Source organism: Lytechinus variegatus, chromosome 4 (assembly GCF_018143015.1).
Source record: "Lytechinus variegatus isolate NC3 chromosome 4, Lvar_3.0, whole genome shotgun sequence".
Taxonomy (NCBI): Eukaryota; Metazoa; Echinodermata; class Echinoidea; order Temnopleuroida; family Toxopneustidae; genus Lytechinus; species Lytechinus variegatus.
This window is the reverse complement of record NC_054743.1, coordinates 12873597-12895293: the sequence shown is the minus strand read 5'-3', so window position 1 is coordinate 12895293 and position 21697 is coordinate 12873597. Positions and strand designations below refer to the sequence as shown.

The following is a 21697-nucleotide window of genomic DNA, read 5'->3' as shown; positions in this document are numbered from 1 at the left end:
TTAAATAATATTTTATTTTCTTCCTCTTTCAAAACAATAAGTTGACAATCACAATTCATATAAATAAAGATTCTTTGCATGTATACAATCAATTAACAATCAAACAAATATATCAATATCAATTAAATTACAACAATTTTAAAAATGATTAAAAATGAAATCAAACCGCCGTATTTCTCTTTTATCATGTCTATAACAATATGAAACTTTTTTTTGTAATAGAAAAAAAAATTACCTCAATATCATGTTAATATCCAAATTATGTCAAATCAAATAAGAAACTCTACAAGCCTTCAAGAGGAAGATTACATATATATGTTTCACTCACCCACGCACCCCACACTCCCTACTACACAATATACCACCCCCCCCCCAAAAAAAAAAAAAAACACACACACACCCTCACACACACAGAAGACCCCCCCCCTCCCAGGCAGCAAACATACCATTGCACACTCGCATTCACACGCGGACATACCATTACACACTCACAACACCAGCAGACACATCACACCTGTTTGCATTCAATGTCTCATTCACCTTCAGGTCTTCCCATTTCTTTACATGCAAACTCAATTTGCCCGATTTTATAGCCAAGCATTTTTCTTCCTCCCTACGTTCTGCAATATATTTTTGTATTTTATGGCAGGAAGGAACCTGACTATTGGTTCTGGATTGGAAAATGGCATGTTTGATTAAAAAGATTATACTGTTTACACAATTATTTCTATTCGTACTTCCAGATAATCCCAAATGTATATCTCTCCATTCTAAATCTCTTAATTCAGATATACAAAAATATTTAATAAAAAATTCCCATAAAGGTTTTACTTTAGAACAATTTAGAAAAATATGCATGTATGATTCGGTTTCCCTGCCACAAAAAGAGCATAAACTGTCTTTAACATACCCAAATCTCAATAACTGTTCTTTGGTATAAATCGCCCCGTGTAAAAGTAAGAACTGGAATTCTCTTTGTTTCCTAATCAACGTTGTGCTCCTGGTTTGGGAAAACCTATTACACATTTCAACATCTGTAAAATTCAAATTAATGTTTTTATCTTTCAATGTTAAATTATACGTTTCCCGTAAATTTTCAACAAAACTATTATATATCGTTTTTTATTTTATCACCTCAAAAGTAGTTTCCAGCTTACTGATATTCAAATTAACATTGAAGTTCTCATCGTCAATCTTTATAAATTTAATAGAGCTGTAGGCATTTTTCCAAGTAGTTGGAATAGCATGTACTATATCAATAATGTGGAGCAGTTCATCTGCAGTTACCCCAAGATTTTGAAAATAAGCCACAGGTCTCACAACCCCGTTATCAAAAATATGATCTACAGTGTAAATTCCCTTATTATAAAGATCAATGTCAAAAATCATTTTACCTCTTACACATATATTCTTATTATCAAATAGAATCGGATTTACTTCCTATTTTGTATATCTATATTTTCTCATATCTTGTCAAGCCTTCAGCATTTCAGAATAAAATTGTGGCATTGTCTGTGTTAATTTGCAAAAATCAAAATCGCATAGAAATAACAATCTCCCACCAAGTGATCTAAAACAGAAATCAAAATACAATTTCCACCCAGCATCGCGTTCCCCGTATAATAGACGTTTCAGCCACATTAGACGTTGGGCCTTTATGAACAACTTAAAATTCATCATTCTTAACCCACCGTGTGAGTAATCCTGATACATAATGTTTCTCTTTATACGGTCTTTACCCGACCATAAAAACTCAAAAGTGATCCGTTCCACCTCAACGAACAACCAGTTAGGAACAACTAAAAGTGACGAGACGTAATTTAATTTTGATAATGCATAACTTTTCAACAGATGTATTTTACCCATTAGGGTTAGATCCCTTTGTTTCCACCATCCCAAAAGTCTTTTTATTTTGCTAAGTATCTCTTTGAAGTTTAGATCTTCTTTTATTATTACATTTAGAGAGAAATAAACGCCTAAGATTTTAATTTGCTGAACCAAATTTCCAAATAGTGGAGTTTGAGGTCTGTCTTGATCTTTTCCCATCCAAAAAAAATTTGTTTTCCCTTTGTTTACCTTCAAACCGCTCACTTTTTCGAATTCTTCCAAAAGATATTTAAGCCGTTTAACAGAATTGCTATTTTTAACAAACAGAGTGATATCATCGGCATACAATATTTGCTTAATTTCATGAGATCCAAACTGAATTCCTTCAACTAGAGCGTCCCTTCTTATTGCCAAAGCTAGTGTTTCTATGCACAGCAAAAACAGATAAGGAGAAAGGGGGTCCCCCTGTCTTACCCCTCGTTTTATATCAAAATAACCAGTGGAATAACCTCCATTCATAATACAACTAGTTATATCTGTATATAAAACACGAACCCAAGAACAGAAAGACTGGCCAAATCCAAATAATTTAAGAGTCTGAAAAAGAAAATCATGGGAAATAGAATCAAAAGCCTTTTCAAAGTCCACCGTGATCAAATATCCAATATTTCCAAAAGAGGACTGAAATAAAATATCATCGATTAATCTCACACCATCTCCAATGTTCCTATTTTCAACATACCCTATTTGATCAATATGAATTATTTCATTCAGAACCTTTTTTAATCTTTTTGCTAATACCTTTGATAAGATCTTGTAATCAACATTTAAAAGCGTGATCGGTCTATAGTTTGAATGTATAAAGGGTTTTTGCCTTCCTTTTCTAATAGTGTAATCACGCCCTGCCTTTGTGAAGTTGCTAATAATCCCCTATTATACACTTCATTTAACACTTCCACCAAAAGTCCTCCAAATAAATTCCAAAAGGTATAATAAAATTCAACAGTAAAACCGTAGTTTCCAGGGGTTTTATTAAATTTCATTTCTTTCAAAACACTTAAACAATCCTGAATAGTAATTTTACCTTCACAAATATCTCGACTTTCTTTGGATAATTTAGGAATATCTTTAAAGAAAAAAGAGTTTTCATTTACAATCACTTCATTCAATGAATATAATTTTTCGTAAAATGACTTTAGCTTCTTTAATATTTCACTCCTATCTTTTATAATCTGTTCACCTTGATCATATATTTCTTTTATTACACTTTTCCGTTTATTTGACTTTAATAACTGTTCAAAATATTGTGTTTTTTGTTCTCCGTCCTCAAACCAAAAAGCTCTTGATCGGATTTTTACACCTTGTCGGCTATAATCAAACAATTTGTTCAATTTAGACTTTTTCTCCTCCATTTCATCAAGTATTTTCCTCGAAGGCTGAGTCGATAGGTGGATTTCCAAACTTTTTATATCTTCCTCTAATTTTTCAATTTCATGTTTCCTAAGCTTTGCTTTTTTCTTTGTGTACTTATTAATAATCTCCCTCATTTTCATTTTTAGAAAATCCCACAACAATAATTTATCTTTTATTTTCGGGAGCCATTCTTTTTTTAATTCAACTACTTTATCTTTGAATAAATTCACGAATTCCTAAACTGCGCACAGACTATTGTTAAACTTCCAATATGAATTGCCTAAGTGCGGCTTGTCTACACTGCTTGTCAACTGAAGCAGAACGCCCGAATGATCTGGCGTGATTGACGCTACAATATCACAACCATTAACTAAATGTTGAAAAGCAGAGGACCCGAACCACATTATCCAATCGACTTTGCATAATAGGACATTTTTGCCTGAATGTAAATTGTTTCTTTTCAGGATTTATCCTCCTCCATATATCTTCTTATCCGAATCCATCTAAAAATCCCTCAAATTTCTCGTTAAATCTGTTTTTATGAAAGATTCTTGGACCTAAATAATCCAAATCTCCATTCATTATTGTATTAAAATCTCCCCCAATGATTATCATTTCTTCAGAGCTGTAAAGCTTTGAAATACATCCAGTTCCTCTAAAAAATCAATTTGCATCTTGTCCTTATCTCTTGTGGGGAAGTAACAATTAACTAAAATTATTTTAGATTGTTGAAATTCTAACTTCATAACGACATATCTTCCATTTTCATCAAAAACAACATTATCTATTTTTATATTTAAATTTGGAGAAATGAGAACAGAAACACCTCTACTATGGTTCGTTCCATGACTAAACAATAAAGGCCCATTCCACTCTAATTTCCACTTCTCTTCAACCTCTTCCGTACTGTACGTTTCCTGTAAAAACACAATATTACTCCCTTTATTTTTGCAAAATTCAAAAATATTTTTTCTTTTAGCCTTGTCTCTGAGACCCCTGACATTTAAAGTGAGTAAAGTAAAATATAACCTATCCATAAACATTTACCAAATCCGAAAAATACAAGATAACTTGAATGAATGAAAGACATGAAAGACTATTCATAAAATGCAAACAGGCAACACAAAACTCCATACAACCACGCCCTCTCATAGTATCACACTCCAAACACCCCCATTCATTCAACATCCAACACAATAATTCGCCAGTCACCCAAACACACTTCCTCATGCCATTAACGTGGTGATCATGCATATCTAATATGCCAACACCAAGTTAAGCCTAACCCAAACATATTATATCCAAAGAACTCCCGTCTATTTCCAAACATTAAATTCTATAGGAACCAAATAATGCGTGAATAGGGTGGATCCTTTTGCAATTCAAGGAATTAATTGTTTAACACTGCACCTGTCTGGTTTACTGTGGAAAAGAAAATACCCTTTCCATTACTTTCTAAATTACCCCCCCCCCACACACACACACACACACATTAAACCCACTGCAATGAAACTTTTCCGATGTGCCTAAATTTGTTTGAGAATGAACATTCTCACCTTTACGTCAGTCATGTACCATAACAAGCATAAAAAAGTAGGGGTTTGGATTTAAAAAAAAATCTCATCTAGGTTTTACTCAGATGCAAACATGACATAAAAGAGAACGATCTACTAAATTATTCATCTTCATACAACAAAAAAAAGGAGGCTATACAGCTAGCTATCCGTCAAGCTGCAACTAGCTATAACATATCTCACGTCACTGAAGTAAGGATAATCAAACGATGGAAATCATGCACCATTACCCTACAACTCCATATCTATATTTTTAAAGTGAGTGTATTATAGTAATACCAATTCATAAATCTTCCATTTCAAAAACCACTGCGGTGACAAATATTATTGAAAACAAAACACCCCCCATTCCATTATCAACATTCCATGCTCTGACAGTAAAGAGTAAGCAAGTTGTAAAGCTAAAACCTCATATTATTTAGTTTCATTAAGACGCATAACTAATCAAATCGCATTCTTTTTTTCCACAAATATTTTCCAAAGACTGATAGCATTGCCTTGCCCGGGTTATGCATCAGAGCCCTAATTAGAGCAGAGAGAGACAAAAAGCTAGGAAGACCTACACTTAAAAAAAAACTATTTCATTCCATACACAATTAAAGGAAATAAATAAATAATGAAGGAATGGTTTCTTGTTCCTGCTCTTAGCATATACATGTTTTCAATAATATCAACATTCCGGTCCCTTTTTTTTCCCTTGATAATGAGGACTAAACCTTTTTTTTCACTCAAATCAAATTCATTCAACATCCAAACATATCCAACGCATCATTCCAACTCATTAAGGCGCATTACTAATCAAATCGCATTCCTTTTTTTCACAAGTATTTTCCAAAGACTGATAGCCCTGCCTTGCCGGAGTTATGCATCAGAGCCCTAATTAGAGCAGAGAGAGACAAAAAGCTAGGAAGACCTACACTTTGCACGAAAAAAAAACTATTTCATTCCATACACAATTAAAGGAAATAAATAAATAATGAAGGAATGGTTTCTTGTTCCTGCTCTGAGCATATACATGTTTTCAATAATATCAACATTCCAGTCCCTTTATTTTCCTTGATAATGAGGACTAAACCTTTTTTTTCACTCAAATCAAATTCATTCAACATCCAAACATATCCAACGCATCATTCCAACTCATTAAGGCGCATTACTAATCAAATCGCATTCCTTTTTTTCACAAGTATTTTCCAAAGACTGATAGCCCTGCCTTGCCGGAGTTATGCATCAGAGCCCTAATTAGAGCAGAGAGAGATAAAAAGCTAGAAAGACATACACACGTTGCACGTGAATGGTTAACTACACCTGCACTTTGCACGTAAAAAGCAATTACATTCCATACACAATACAGGAAATGAATAAATGATTAAGGAATAAATTCTTGTTCCTGCTCTGAGCATATACCGTTTTCAATAATATCGACATTCCAGTCCCTTTTTTTTCTTGCTAATGAGGACTAAAGACCTATTTACTCTAATCATATCTGAATGACAATGCCCCCATTTACACTTCGTATTTGCTCGCAATGAAAAATCACCCCTTATACATTTTTGTAACAATACATGAACTGTATAGTGTACAGTAATAGGTATATTATTTGGATCACATTCTTCTCCCTCTTTTGTATATGCAATTTACATGATCTAAGCTCACCACATCAATTCCATTCACGAAAAGAAAGAGAAATAAAACGAGATGCTGTTACCTAGAATTGCTTGGTGTATTGCCTACAATAGGCACCAACATAACCAGTGATGCAAATCAGACCTACAACCCGTTCAAGATTGCATGAATCAAATTAGAGTTAAACTACTGGAGACACATAAAAAAAAAAAGTGGCCCCACGACCCAATTATTACTACCGAAATGTGATCGGAATGCCATTATTATTCATCCCTATCTTCACACTTGTTCGGAGGCAACTGAAATTTTTTTATCCTACAGGTGCACTTGAAACCTCCAAGTTAGACAATAATTGAAGGATTCCAATCACAATCCCAATCCATTTTCGAGTTTTGGTATTTTTTTTTATTCACACCTTGACCGACCCCCCCCCCCCCCATGCCGTAGTCTGACCTTTTCTCACAAAATGAGAAATATATACAAACAAAGTAAATCTTTACCTTAAGTTGAGGGAACAACGCAAAAGCGATTAAATGATTAAAACAAAATCAAAATAGTGAAGGACAAACATGAAAACAGCAACTGCCCTTACTATACTCATTGACAATTATCTGTCTCATCTTTCTTTCTTCAGGAGGAATTCGTGACCACAGGGGAAAGAGGAAAAAATAAAATGGGTTAATGTTCTTATTTAATGGTCTTGTCTTTACCATCAAAAGTTTAAAAAATCCCATTTCACTTTCTTTGGTGAATTCTTCTTCATTCATCTGTTTGTTTTGAAGGTTTTGTTTTCCTTTTTGAAAACACTAACCAGACAGTGTTTTTCAACTCTGAAAACAAAGCCCTGTATCTTTACTACAATTTTTTTCCTTCCCCTATAGTGATCAAACATAATAAAAATAAAAAAAAAGTTTACGCATTCCTCCATAATGTAAAAGGATCAGAAGTCGTATATTATTCTATACCTTCAAACATCATATCTGTTTAAACTTTCTAACTTATAATTCAATCTTCGGTTCTTTGATTTAAATTATTTACATGTTAAACATGCTAATCTAATCCATGTCTACTCCTTATAGTGATTTTTCTTCTTTTAGTCAACAAAAACAAACTGTCTAAATACTATTACAGACTAACAAAGGACATTTGCATTTAATACTCTCCTTTGTTTTAAATATAAATAATAAATCAGAAGTACAAGGCCCTGCAAGGTCTCTTATGACACCATGACTTTTATCGGATTAAGACAAACAATTAAACAATATTTCTTGGTTTTCAAATCTTAAGAATATCCTTATTATAGAAGCAGGTCCTGAATTTTGAACTTGTAATATTTGACTCATGATCCACTTGCCTTCACATTTTCTCTTCCATTCCAGGTTGTTCATGGTCCCCTTGATTATCAGGGTTATCATCTTCTGTATAAACCGCTACTTCTCCTTCACTACAGTATTCACACTCATATCTCCATCAAATCTAGCTCCATGATCAAATGAAAGATCTGTATAGGTAAATAGTCTAAACACAGGAAACACACCATCATATAGCTTTAAATCTTACATATCATGATTATTCCACTTGCTTGTGCCCTTTTCCTTCCATAACAGGTGAAGCTCGGTACCTTTCTGAAAGATCCTTGTAGAAACTCCCTTCTCCTTCCTTAATTATAGGCTTCATTCGCGAGGATCGACCTGCGGATTTTCATTGCTGGCGGCAAATCGGTTCGCACAGTAAGTCGAGTGAGAGCATGGCTGGTTTCCCCGGAGCTCCTCGTACGCTTCCTCTGCTGATCTTCGAAAGCCGTCAAGATCCTGTTTCTATCATGCATGTAGCAAAATCTTGCAATAATCGGAGGGATGCTTGGGCGCCGGCGGCTTGGCCTTCGGATTCCCGTCGTGGAAGACGATGGGCGTTGGCTATCGCTATGAGCATTGCACTCTCTTCCTCTATCCCAAGGGAGACAAACGCCTTTCTGAGCACTTGGTAGACATTTTCCCCGTCTGTAGATTTAAGTCCGTAAAAAAGTAAATTTGACTTCCTATTATGGATTTCAAGAAGTATGATTTTTTGTTCTAAGGACTTGATTTTTTGTTGAAGTGAGTCTTCCAATACCGGCAATTTTTGTTTTTCGATGTCCAAGATTCGTTCAGAGTTGAAGTCCACGTTCTCTTTGAGGTCGTTAAACCTCTTGTTCATAGAGGAAATATCTGCAGCAATTTGGTCCAATTTAGACGATACAGAATTCTTAAAATCTAGAATGCTGGCATGCAGATCTGCGAGTGAAAGTTGAGTCTCTATTTCTCCATCCTCAACTTCCGGTGCCGCAGAGGCGTCGGGTGGCTTTGATTTAGAAGTAGTGGCTTTACCTTCTTTGGCTTGCGTGCGAGTCATCATGCCTCTTCTTGTTCTATCTCATGCATGTGTATGAAATATCGTTATAAAAAAACAGCTTCCCCGCAATACAAATCAATGCAAAACGGCTTTATATCACCAACTCCGACCCAAAATCGTTGAAAACCGGCGACAATCAGTCAACAAAATTCAATTCCAGTCAAATCCAATGGGAGAAATCATATGGAAAAGTAAAATTGGGTGTTGGCTGGAGAGCTCATTTGCTACACGTCCGCTCTCGTCGATGGCATGATGGCATCACACACACACATCACCCCCACCCCCCACACACACACATCCTCACACAAAACAATCATGTTTAACACCGCTTGCGAAATGGAAGGATCAATCATAGCAAAAGGGTGTTGGATAAAAGAAATGTTTTATTTCTTGACCCAATCACGACCTCAGTGATCATTTTGGCCATTTATTGGCCATGTTGGCCCAAAATGACAATTTTCAATATCTTGGTATTTCACTACATGTATATTAGAAAAGTGTTGATCAAAATGATTATTACAGGCGTATTCCGAATGGTCAATAGGCCTATATATAGGCGTATCCTAAAATACATTTACTCCTCGGTTTCTGGGTTTTAAATCTGCTTCTACGGACATGATTAAAATTCATACTAATTTTTTGGTAGTATATAATTGATTTGTAAAAATTAATAAGTATGAAAATTGATGAAATGTCATGTGGGAGAAAATAAACGTTTACTTGAATAACGATGTGTTGATCATACCAACAGGCAGGCTTGTGAATGACTTTTTTAATAGGGGGTCCTGGATTGCACAGTTTAACAAGCCCCCAAAAGACATTCAATCCAAAATGAACCGACTTTGAGTCAGGAAAGTTTGACAAGCAAACAAAAAAGAAGGGGTTTCACTAATAAATGAAGATTATTTTGGTTAAATTACTACATTTCAGCATGGACCTGCCTGATTTCCAGGGGTTAGGGCATGCTAAGTTTGCTAACAGACCAAATAAGCCTTGCTCACAACCCATCTTAATATTCCATAATTAAAATAATGCAGTTGGTTCCTAATATTACAGTATAGTTGCCTCTAATCCTGCAAATTGGTGAGCATGTATAGTTATTTTTGTCTTTTTGAACATAAAAATGTGTAATGCCATTATTTTAATGTGAAAATGTTAATCGTTATCAGTATGTGCTATTTGACTTATCTCTCTCACAATCAGTGGATATCAAGTACAATGGATTTGGTCAAAACTATTTTCTCCATTTCTGTTCTTTGGACCAACTTGATCACTTAGGTTCAACTTTGTATTGATCAGCATGGAAATGGTACGTATAATACTGCCGTTTTTATGGGCAAATGCTAATCTACCTGTTTACTGCAAAATTTGTGGTAATTCCTAATACTTTAGTAATAGCAGATGTTTGTAGAAACGTGTGCCATTTTGGTCACTTTGTGGCCACAGTTAACAATTATATCATTTAAAGGACAAGTCCACCTCAACAAAAATTTTATTTGAATAAAAACGGAAATATCCAACAAACATAACACTGAAAGTTTCGCTTAATTTCACAAAATAGTTATGCATATACTGGTCGTTATGCAAATGAGGAGACTGATGACATCATCCACTCACTATTTCTTTTGTATTCTATTATATGAAATGTATATTCAAATTTTTCTCCTCATTGTCGATTGAAACAACTATGATTCCTCCCTGAACATGTGGAATTAGCATTGTTTAATACTATGATGGTTCAGTCAGTTGGTCCATATTGTCAAATTTGTGAAAAATAAAATATTGTATAATTCAAAAAATTAAAAGTAAAAAAATAGTGATTGAGGAACATCATCGACTGTCTCACTTGCATGTAATTGAGTTGTGCGTATCACTGTTTTTTTTTTAAATAACCAAAAGTTTAAAATTTCATAACTTTCTTATTTTACATCCGATTTTGATGAAATTTTCAGCGTTATGTTGATTTGATTTTTTTTATTTATTCAAATCAACTTTTTCCTGTGGTAGATTTGGCCTTTAACAGTTCAATGTATGCTAAGAACTATTATCAGTTTGGACAAGGCATCCAACTCGGCTCAAAGGTGCTCTATTAAAGCCGGACTAATAATAATAGCAGGGGCCGCTGGGAGAACAGTTTTTCGAACTGAATAGGCTAAACTAGGTAAATATGCCGTTATTATTATTATTTATTTTGTATTATCAATACAACATGTACAAGCAAAAGCTGTAACACTATATTTTAAAAGAATTTTGACCATTCCATTCACTTCGGCCTCCTTGGCCATTTGCACAATGTGTACACAAATTTCCAATTAGTAAGCAGTAAGTTCAAATATTTTTGTAGATACAATGGATTTGAAAATAATAAAAAAAAGGCCTGATATAAATGTCAGTTTTAGTGACCCTTTCCATTGCTGGAAAGTATTTTTGTCAATGTGTATTATACGTGCGTGAAAAGACACTCCGAATCATTGCAAAGTGTTTGATGATTCTAATGCAATCATGAAAATCGTATATGAAAAATCTTTATAGTTTGTCTGCCTCTGTTAATTGTTCTACACACAGAGGATGGGGTTTTCAAACTTGTTAATGCTCTTAAAACCAACTTTCACCCCCCTGCTCCCTCTCTCTCTCGATCTCGCTCCCCCCCCCCCCTCTCTCTAGCTCTTGCTCTTGCACCCCAATGTCTTCTCCCACGCACACACACATATCATCATCACACACAAATACACACACTTCTTTGTATTGTATACCTGGATGTAAATTGAGTTACAGATATCATATCAAAGGATTGTATAATGTGAAATTAAAGAGACATTGCTATATATTATATATTCAAGATGGAGACACTATAGAAAGTAAAGGAAGTAAATTCTGTATTGTATACCTGAATATAAATAGAGTTTACAGTTCTACATCAAAGCATTGTAATAAAGTAAAATCAAAGAGATATGGCTATATTATGATATATTAAAAATGAAGACATGATAGAGGGTAAAAGAAAAAACTTTTGCACGCAGCAACGTGATATTTGAAAAGATCAATATTTGTTTGGAATAGTTGCAAATTTATCGATGACCATGATATCATGAACTGGACATATTATAAAATCAAAGACTTTCTACATGCCTGACATTCTAACAAATAGAATATATGAAACTAGAAGTTTATAACAATTAATAATATACGATCATAACATGTACAGAGAACGACAACAATTTTCCTGAAGTAGCGTTTTTAATGAAAATCGAATGAATACTGTTTTAAAGCTCTTTATGAATATTATGTATCTTAATATGTAAAGTGATTGAGATCAAAGGATTGAAGTATCAACATTAAGGGAACTAATATATTGGAAATAAGGACATAATAGATGGTAAAAGAAACACCATTTGTACGCAGTAACGTCGAAATACATCAGAAGAATACAACAGAAGCGGATAAAACAAATCCATGTATAGTTTTTTATTTGACATAATGGCATCTACATGTCATCGAAAAAGATTAAATTTCTATTTTTAGAACAAAGAACTCAGAATCTGCTTCAGGAAAGGCAACACTGTTTACTTTAAAAACATATATTAATTGTGTAATTTATAAATAATATTCAATCAATAATGCCACCTTAAATCATCTATATTAATAAACCAATTAAAATATTTCTAGAGAAAATATTAAGAACAGACATTTCAAGTACATAAACATGATAAAGCACGGACCATATTAAAGGACAACATATCTGGGCGACTTCATGCCTTTGTTGTATTTTTATCTCTTTTTTTATGTTCGTGTGCAGTACAACACGGTACTATTTTGTCATGAGTAATCCAGCCAAGTTAAGTCTTGGTTCTTGTTCTCCTTCTGGTACTTGTTTGAGGAACGCCATCAATCAGGAAATCATTCTTTTAATTTCATATCAAAAAGATAAGAGATTGTCAGAATGTCCTGTAAGACAAGGCAAGGAATCACCAATTGGATATGCTAAGGGACAACTTTCCTTGAAAATATAAAAATATCCGTATTTCAGCTATACACAAATACACTAATAAGCATATGTTACCCCTACACGCAACTCAATATGCATGGTTTATTCTATAATTAGGCCAGCTTCAACTAGTTTTTAATGTTAAGAAAGAAATGTTGCATGTGCCATGTTTGAAACAGTGATTTTCAGATCAGCTTCCCTAAACTCTTAGAATTACACCATTTTTAAGAACAAGAATGAGGGTTTTTTTAACTCTCACAAAAATGATATTGCTTCTCAATTTGATATGCTAGTAACGGAATATTGTCCTCTTTCACTTGATCACTTGAGATAGAAACAACACTAATGTAGGAAATAAAACTATACTGTTTCTTTTCTCTTTTCCATAAATGAATACCTAAGAGAATTAATTAAAAATACCGAATCGCAGGAAAGCCTTCTATACACACATGAGACTGAGCTCTGCTTCAGATAATAAGTAAATTTCCTCATTTCTATACACAGGTGAGGTGACATTGTTGTGTACAAGCTTCTGTGATAAAAACAGATGTTACTGTACAATTTCATAAATTGATCTGTTCTTGATGATGTGTAATTATATTGATTTGTACTTGTATTGAAGTTGTACCTGTGATGGAAATGAAGTGAATTTGTTAAATCTCTTGAAATAAAATTTGGTGTTTTACAAAGAGACCTACTTACTGTAAGTTATGAATAAAAACTACTCCATGATAAGATAAATGATTAAAAACATAAGAGGAACTATTAAAGAAGACCTGTCAACATTTCGATCACTTCCAGAAAGAGAAGTAGTTTCGGAGGAAGGGTTGTTATTATCTTCTATGAAAATGGATTTTGTAATTCGCGCAATTTTAGTCGATTTGTAAGGCTTTAGGGTTGTACTGATTTCTGGTTCTGGTTCCGGTCCTGTGGGGAATCTGAATTGGTTACAAGACTTTTGCTGAATAGTCCCAATTTCTTCGATATCATGAGAACAACAATATACCGGAACATCTGTATTAAGCATCCAGAATCGTCTTCTGTAAACTACCTGCGAATCACTCTGTTCATCCCCAACCTGAAAATAAGGTATCTTGTCTTCTTGCTGAAAGCAAGTGAGTGTCGAGTCGCCACTTCCACGTTCAGAGTGACAGTGTATCTCATGTCTATCAGGAACAATTTCACTTGGCATTAAGAAGCAGATCGCTGGGCCCGGCGGAATTACTATCATGACAGCTCTTTTCATGACATGAGACTCCGTCGTATCCCCCTGGACAATGAGTATGGCGATGTATGTCCCCTGGTCTTCAACGGAAACCTGTGCAATATTAATTTCTATTGACATTTCTTGATCATTTTCAACAAATTCCATGTTGAATCTTTCGACTTGATCTGTTGACATCAGCCCTTCCGGAACAAAAACTCCATCCATGTAGAATGGGACATCTTTCCCCTCCAGGTGAAGACTGTAGTATTTGGCTGCGAATGGATCTGCTTTTCTGCAGGCAAAAGGAACGATCCCATTTGAACCAGCGATAAGATTTACGGGTGGATGTTCTGTGTTTGCCGGCAGTGCCTCAGCCAACTGATTCCGGTGACATATTACGTACAGCCAACTGATCATCAAAATGTATCCTAACTTCCCTCCAATTTTTCGATTCTAAATAGATACAGAAATTGAACAGACGCATCTTGATTTATATATTTAAAACCACTTACATGTATGTATAATGGGGAAGCGGGGGTAGCGCCAGGGTATTTTAAGGGAATGGAAGGCGGCATATGCCTTCAGGAGGCGTTTATAGGCAAGGGATACTCCTTGATGTTGGTGATTCGTGTGGCAATGTTAGCCTAAAAATACAATGATGATGTTCTCCAATAATTTGAATAAAAGAAGTTCCTGCTACAGAGTCTCGAGAGCACCTGTAACCTTTCCAGATTGCGTAATCTTACAGGAAAATGGTATTTGGTGTATGGAACCTTACAAATTTCCTTTAATAAAACACCCTTTTGCCCTTTAAACAGACCTGTTCTGTTAAATTACAAAAAAAATACTATTTTATGAATTTACACAATGATTCTGGTATTGCTTTCTCCAGAATCTTCTGTTTTTTTTCTGTAAAATCAGTTTTTAAACATTGTAGTCACCACAAATCAATTGCATTTTACTTGAAAATAGCGAGATGGACACTGTCACAGCTTTATTGATCAGTCGTTTAAACCAAATGGAAGGATATATTAACGTGGCCATGTTTGTTCCGAATATGAATTAAAATTACCCGAAATAGGCGATGCTCATTCAGATTGACATGTATCATCTGTTCCGCAGCCCATTTCACACGGATGTTGTTCTGTGAAGCAATAAGCATTTCATTAGTGATAAACAATTTATTTGTAATGAATAATTATAAATTTTTAACATTACTCCTGTTATCGTAATTAGGATTATTTCATTACATTTCTTATCACAATTACACTATTATAAGTTTAACTTTAATCATTATCAATAGAGTAATAACAACCCTGATTTTCATTGACTCCCAACCACGAGTGGAGGATCGGGGCACGGGCTGGTTGTGCCCCCCCCCCCCCCCTGAGACTCATGGTCAATATTGTTAATGTAAAGATGGCCTTCATACAAAAAAAATGTGCCTCCTTTTTATATTCTGCATCCGCCCCTGTTTATCTTTGAAAGAAATGTTCTTAACCATGGGCGGATATCTCTCCCCAAAGTTAGGGGGACCAGGTGCTGGAAAATTTGACAAGCAAAAAAAAAAAGGTTATCACCCAACATGTAAGGTCATTTTAACCCAACATTATTGACAAGCAAAAAAAAGAAGAAAAAAGTTTTTTTCACCCAAAATGTTAGGTCATAAATGCATGTATTACTTCGATTGTGATTGATGTATTTTTCTCCATCATTAACGACGAAAAATAGTAGGGGGACATTTGATATTGTGTCCCCCTACTATCTTTGGTAGGGGGACACGTCCCCCCCCCCCCGGGGATTTCCGCCCATGCTCTGAACAGAAAATTGGAATGAGTTAATTTCATCCGAGAAATATGACAGAATCAGCTCACTTATTAAGCATTCACACATACGTCCAATTTTCACCGTCATTTCATGAAATTTCCTTATTTGATTTCCATTTATATTAATTTCAGACCGCGGTTATAGAATAAGTTATAGTAGTTTACGAAATTGCAGGGAATAGCTTTTTGTCTAATTGCATATTTTTTTTAATTCTCGTAATGAAATTAACAATCCAACCAAAATATAATCAAAATTGATGATATTCATGGCATGTAACTTCTCTAGACGTTTCGTTCGACGGTTCTAATTTCAATTCATAAATACGAATGAGATATATTGTAGTAAACAAATATGTATTAGATTTACCTCTCTGTTTCCTTTCATTTGGTAGTTAAGATCCTTGCAGTTATCGATGATGAGTTGTACCTGGAGAGAAAGCAATGGTTACCACGTATGAAGAAAAAAAATCAAGTATTAACCTATTCCCAGCTACTTTTTTCGTTTTCATATCTTTCATCGAATTCGCTATATTCATTTGTGTTTGGTGACATACAGCGTGGTGCAATAAGGCTTGAAAGCTAGGGTTACACCAAAAATGAATTCTCCTGAATACATTCGTACCGATTCTGTGGTTTCGGAATCTATTCGTCTCTGATTCTGAGAGCTCCCCGAATAAAGACGAATGTGTCCGGAAATGGACCCGATTCAGCGCAGAATCGCCAAGAATTGACCCATACTAATTTTGTCCATCTCGAATAAAGCCAAATGCCACCAAAATAATGGGAAGGATCGAACCAAAGGTGCCCAGATTCTAGCTGAATCTGACCCAATTGCTCCGATTACAGCCGAATGATGACCCGAATGTTGACCCGAATCGGAACGAACATGGATAAATGCGCCGAGCTCGGACCGTTACGTCCCGAATGACACGAAGAGGTGCGAATCTGCCCGGAATGCCATGCCCTAACCTAAATTGAATGTCATCCGAATATATCCGAAATGTGGCCGAATTGTTGTGGTCACATTCTGGAGTAATCGGCTGGTATTGAACACTTTAAAACGAATGTTCCCGAATCCCTCCCGAATTTTCTCGCATTCGCGGAGAGAGAACAGAATACTCGCTGATTCGGTTCTGATGTAACCCTGGCTTCAGTGTATTTTGTTCGACCAAGTTTTATCCATGTCGATACACCAATCCACAGGCACATCCCAATACTGTTTTATTGCATAGAGTTGGGGAAAAAAATAACCCATATTCATTATAATGAGAAAGTAGAGCTAGAATCATCGTTTCTTTACCTTGAGATCGTAAGATCCATTCAACGTCGGAAATGCAATCAAGATATTTGCTTCATCTTCTTCGTCCTGATATGCGAATAAAAAGGAGATAAGACGAAAACGTCATTTTAGAACTTATTTTTTAAATTAAAAAGAACCCTGCTTTTAATTTCGGGCGGAAAAGTAAGGGAAACTGATAAAAACTTTGTTTAACCTTACCTGCAATCTGGAAATATTTGACCAAGCTAACATTGTCGTCATAAGTTGGCCGGCTTGGTGGTATTCCCCTGACTAAAAAAAAAAATGGTGTGAGAGAGAAATTGAAATATTAAAAATTCACTACAAATTTATTATCTTAAGACCATTGATAAATAATACTCTGAAAATAAACTAATGAGGGTACTGTGTTAGTTTAACATTTTTAAGACGTTTTGTGTGGAAGAGGTAATGTACCTATTTATGACTTACAGAAAAGTGAATGAAAAATAATCTATTTATCTATCTGGCTCATCCATCTACGCATATATTAGATAGCCAAGACAGATAGCCAAGCGCGATTGGTCAATTGCGCGTCACGTGATATGATCGAAATCCATGTATTTTCCCAGCCGGTCCACCTTCGATGAATATATTGACTAACCGGTCCATGAATATATTTTTACGTGTATGGCGCCCTCTTGTGGATTAGATGTTACCATGCATTATCGGCCTGCCTTGGACCTGGACTGGGCTCAAACTTAGATTTAGATCTAGGGCTAGGCCTAAACAAAGTTGATTTGAATAGAAAAGGGTCATTCACTGCGTTAGACTAACGTTACTTAGATATATATAGATCAAGATCTAATGTTAGATCTATACCAGTTCAATCAATCACTTTGAATATCATAAACATGCTGCACGCATCGTTAGGCCTAACTTTATCTTCATCATTAGAGGCTATCTAATATAACAGATATTGACTGATGGGATGTGTAAAAAAAACATTCTTTGGACCACCTAAAGGATTAATATTTTCCCTCGTGATCATATTTTCCCTCAGAGCTGCGCACTTCGGGAAAATATTACCCCTCGGGAAAATACAAATCTGGCGGTCCAAAGTATGTTTATATTACACACCCCATCAGTCAATATCTGTATAATATTTTCTGTTTTACTGCATGTCTCGTTTAAGAGTTTAAGGGAGCAACGGTCACTTTATTCAAATCTAATATTATACCAACTTAAAGGAAAAATGATTCAATTGTGTGTCTATCATTCTCTGCTTTCTTTGTATTAAAAAACGTATAATAAATTGAATGAATAATTGGAAACATGAATTATTGAATAGAGAATAGACATATAGAGAATAATATTCTTACAGTAGACATTTGAAAAAGAATAGATGAAATGTTCAACTTGGTCGAACTTCATTTTAATCATATTAACACATTTCTAGACGTGACATTCGAAGAAGATAGTCATTCCTGCGGACTAGAATATCGCAAGTTGGATTATAATTACATTGTGTAAGTTACATCTAGTAAACTATTTTTCTCATACGGCATGTTCAGTTTCTAATGTGTGAATGAATGAATCAAAAGATGGAGGAAACACTTATTTTTCAATATCTTTTTGTCAAATCATATGTTATTTGAGGGGAAAGGGAAATATTCCAAACGCATAGAATGATAACACCAAATTTATTCCGTCCACACAGCTTTTTAATGTACTCTAACATACACCTAAGTTGCTTGAACACGAAAGCTCCATCCTAGCCGATAAAAACTTTATCAAATACAATCATAAATTAAAAAGATATACATATAAGCAACACGAAGACAACCAGAACTAATATTATAAAGGATGGATAAGCAAATTGTTTTCAATCAAATGCAGATTATCATCTCTGCGGCATCTCTGTCAAGTACATTGCACATGCTACTATGCTAAAACAATATTTCTGAGAAAAGAATCCAATTCTACAAACCTAGATTAAATAATCTTGAAATAATGAATGACACAAACTGATAAAATTACCTTGGTATTGTTAAAGGCTAAATGATCCCGATTCATATCTGTATTTTCTTGTTTTATTATATAAAAATCCTAACAGTTTGTAATATATCAGAATCTGATACTAAAATATTTCCCATTTTTTAATTTCGAACTGCGAACGCCATATTGCACTGGAACACACACTTACAGTGTAAAAGAAGGAAGGTGAAATGAGTTCGAAAAAGTAGTCATCGTCGGTCATCAGTCCCTCTTCTACTGCTTCAAAACATGTCGTTAACATTTCCACCGCCATCTAAAAAAAAAAACAAACGGTTAGTATGGTAATGAGAAATAGTTATGCCTATTACCAACACCGACAGAAAATATCCTCTCTCAGAAAGGTCTATACCTGATTTAAACTGGATTTCTCGGAATTTAATGGTGTTTGAATTGACCCTTTATTATTTCGATTCGTATGTGTATTATATATGCATACTAATTTTGAATCGTCTTTTTTATACCCCACCCCCCCCCCGTCTATCACTCTTCTGTCTCTTCTTTCCTGTCATTGTTTATCGTTCTATCCATTGATGACTTTATTTTTGTTCTCGTGTGGTGTAGATTTCATCCAATTCAGCTTTGGACTGCAGGATGGTTTGTATAAATGAATACGTTTGTTGTCTCACCCACCAGAGGTGAAGGCGAGACATAGTGACGTCCGTCTGTCCGTCTAAAAAAATTATATGACAAATAACTCTGCAACCGTAACTAACTTTATTCATTATACTTTTCACCCAAACTTGGGTTCATGTACTTAGGGGACTTATATGTTATGCTGCAGTCGGAGGTCCCATGGTAAGGTCAAAGGTCATTTTCAGGTCAATGTTTAAGTTTACCTGCAAGACTCTTAAGATACACAAATCCGCAACCGAAAGTCACTTTTCACCCAAACTTGAATTGTAGATGTACTTAGGGGACCTGTATGTTATGTTTAAGTCACAGGTCACATGGTCAGGTCAAAGGTCATATTCAGGTCAACGTTACAGTTTACGTGCAAGAATCCCTTATGACACATAACTCCGCAACCGTAAGTCACTTTTTACCCAAACTTGGGTTGTAGGTGTACTGAGGAGACCTGCATGGCACAATCAGAGTCACATGATAAGGTCAAAGGTCATTTTGAGGTCAATATTATGACACACAATTCTGCAACCGTACGTCACCTTTAAACCAGACTTGGGCTGTAGATGAACTTATGAGACCTGCATGTTATTTTGTTCGGAGTTCACATGGTAAGACCAAAGTTCATTTGGAGGTCAACATTAAAGTTTAGATGCAAGACACTTTTAACAAGTGTTATTCCATCCCTATTATCATGATTATTTCACAATGAAGTTTTGATACAACTGTGTCCCGTGTCCTCGCAAATCACGAAATTTCTGATTATTTTCGCAAGTGGGCGAGACACAAAATTGTTTATTCCTTGTTTTTTTTTTAATCTAATCAAATCAAATTATTGCAAGATATTGAGTATATTGCTCATTGATGCAAGGGGAAATTACCAGAACAAAACTATCAAATATGATTTGAGTAGACGAGTATTAATGATTTTGGAGTGCAAGAGATTACATGGGCTTGAAGTGAAGACGGGCAAAACACAACTTCCAAATATGTATAATACTTTGTGGCCATGATCAACAGTTAACATGTACCCTCCTTTGTCAAATAAAGCAGAGCAATATAGCGGATCAAGCCAGTTCCTCAATTTACGCCCAACATGCCCAATACTCTCCAGAGCTGGCATACATTTTGTTAACGATTCTTCAGAAAAGACATATGGGGGACTCGTTAATTCATTTTTGGTCTCGGAGTAAAGTTTGGAGTGAAGTCGGACAAAAGATTTTATTTCAAATGTGATTGATACCGAGATGCCATGCTAAACCATTTTTCGGGTTTTCTCATGATTATGTCGGCAAAAAGATAATGATAAAATCTTACCTCAGTAAGATTCGTTGTCAACTCGACATCAGTCAAACAGCCAATCTTTGTATAAATCCATTCGATTTGTTATGAGAGGGGAAAAGGGAGACAAACAGAGAGAGAGAGAATTCGTTGATCTGATTTACTTCAACGTGTGAAATGACTCAAATCCCGATAATACGATTCCTACAAGAAAACTTCCCTTTTCACGTTTTCTTCTATATACCCAACCTAAAAACTATTATAATTATGTTAATTTTGGTTCATTTATTTATTTAGTTATAAAGTTATGCATTTCGGTTTCACATTATCAAATTATAAACCAGCATCAGATGACAAATTCAACAATATCGCTTAAAAACTTGCCCAGTATCATTCATAATAAAGTAAGATAACCCGTTTGCTCATGAGGAGACATGCATAAGTTAACAAAACAGATGATAACTTTAGCTGATTTGAGCAAAATTATGAAGGATGGCATGTCAAAAATAAAGTCAAAGCTTATATATAAGAGGCAAGTCATGAACCACAATATATGTTCATGGGGTGAACTTTAAACCAGCTCGGTCAAAAACATAATGAAAAGATATAACCTTCTATAAGAAATATTTACAAAGT

The 21697-nt window shown here is 34.9% G+C and overlaps 1 protein-coding gene across 1 annotated transcript; it reads right to left on the bottom strand.

Moving 5' to 3' along the window:
* Positions 1–12362: 12362 nt before the first annotated feature.
* Positions 12363–21135, bottom strand: LOC121412561. Its single transcript, XM_041605351.1, has 7 exons — positions 21098–21135; positions 19308–19412; positions 17345–17416; positions 17147–17212; positions 16214–16273; positions 15093–15164; positions 12363–14473 (listed from the first exon to the last, which is right to left on the bottom strand). Exons 2-7 carry the CDS (start codon positions 19410–19412, stop codon positions 13535–13537), a joined length of 1314 nt encoding a protein of 437 aa, XP_041461285.1. The 5' UTR covers positions 21098–21135; the 3' UTR covers positions 12363–13534.
* Between the last annotated feature and the right edge of the window lie 562 nt (positions 21136–21697).

Coding starts and splice junctions, on each gene's coding strand:
- LOC121412561 (XM_041605351.1), bottom strand. CDS start 19,412: ATGGCGGTGGAAATGTTAACGACATGTTTTGAAGCAGTAGAAGAGGGA. Junction 17,417..19,307: donor CACCTTCCTTCTTTTACACT/GTAAGTGTGTGT, acceptor TTTTTTTTTTAG/TCAGGGGAATACCACCAAGC. Junction 16,274..17,146: donor ATGGATCTTACGATCTCAAG/GTAAAGAAACGA, acceptor CTTTCTCTCCAG/GTACAACTCATCATCGATAA.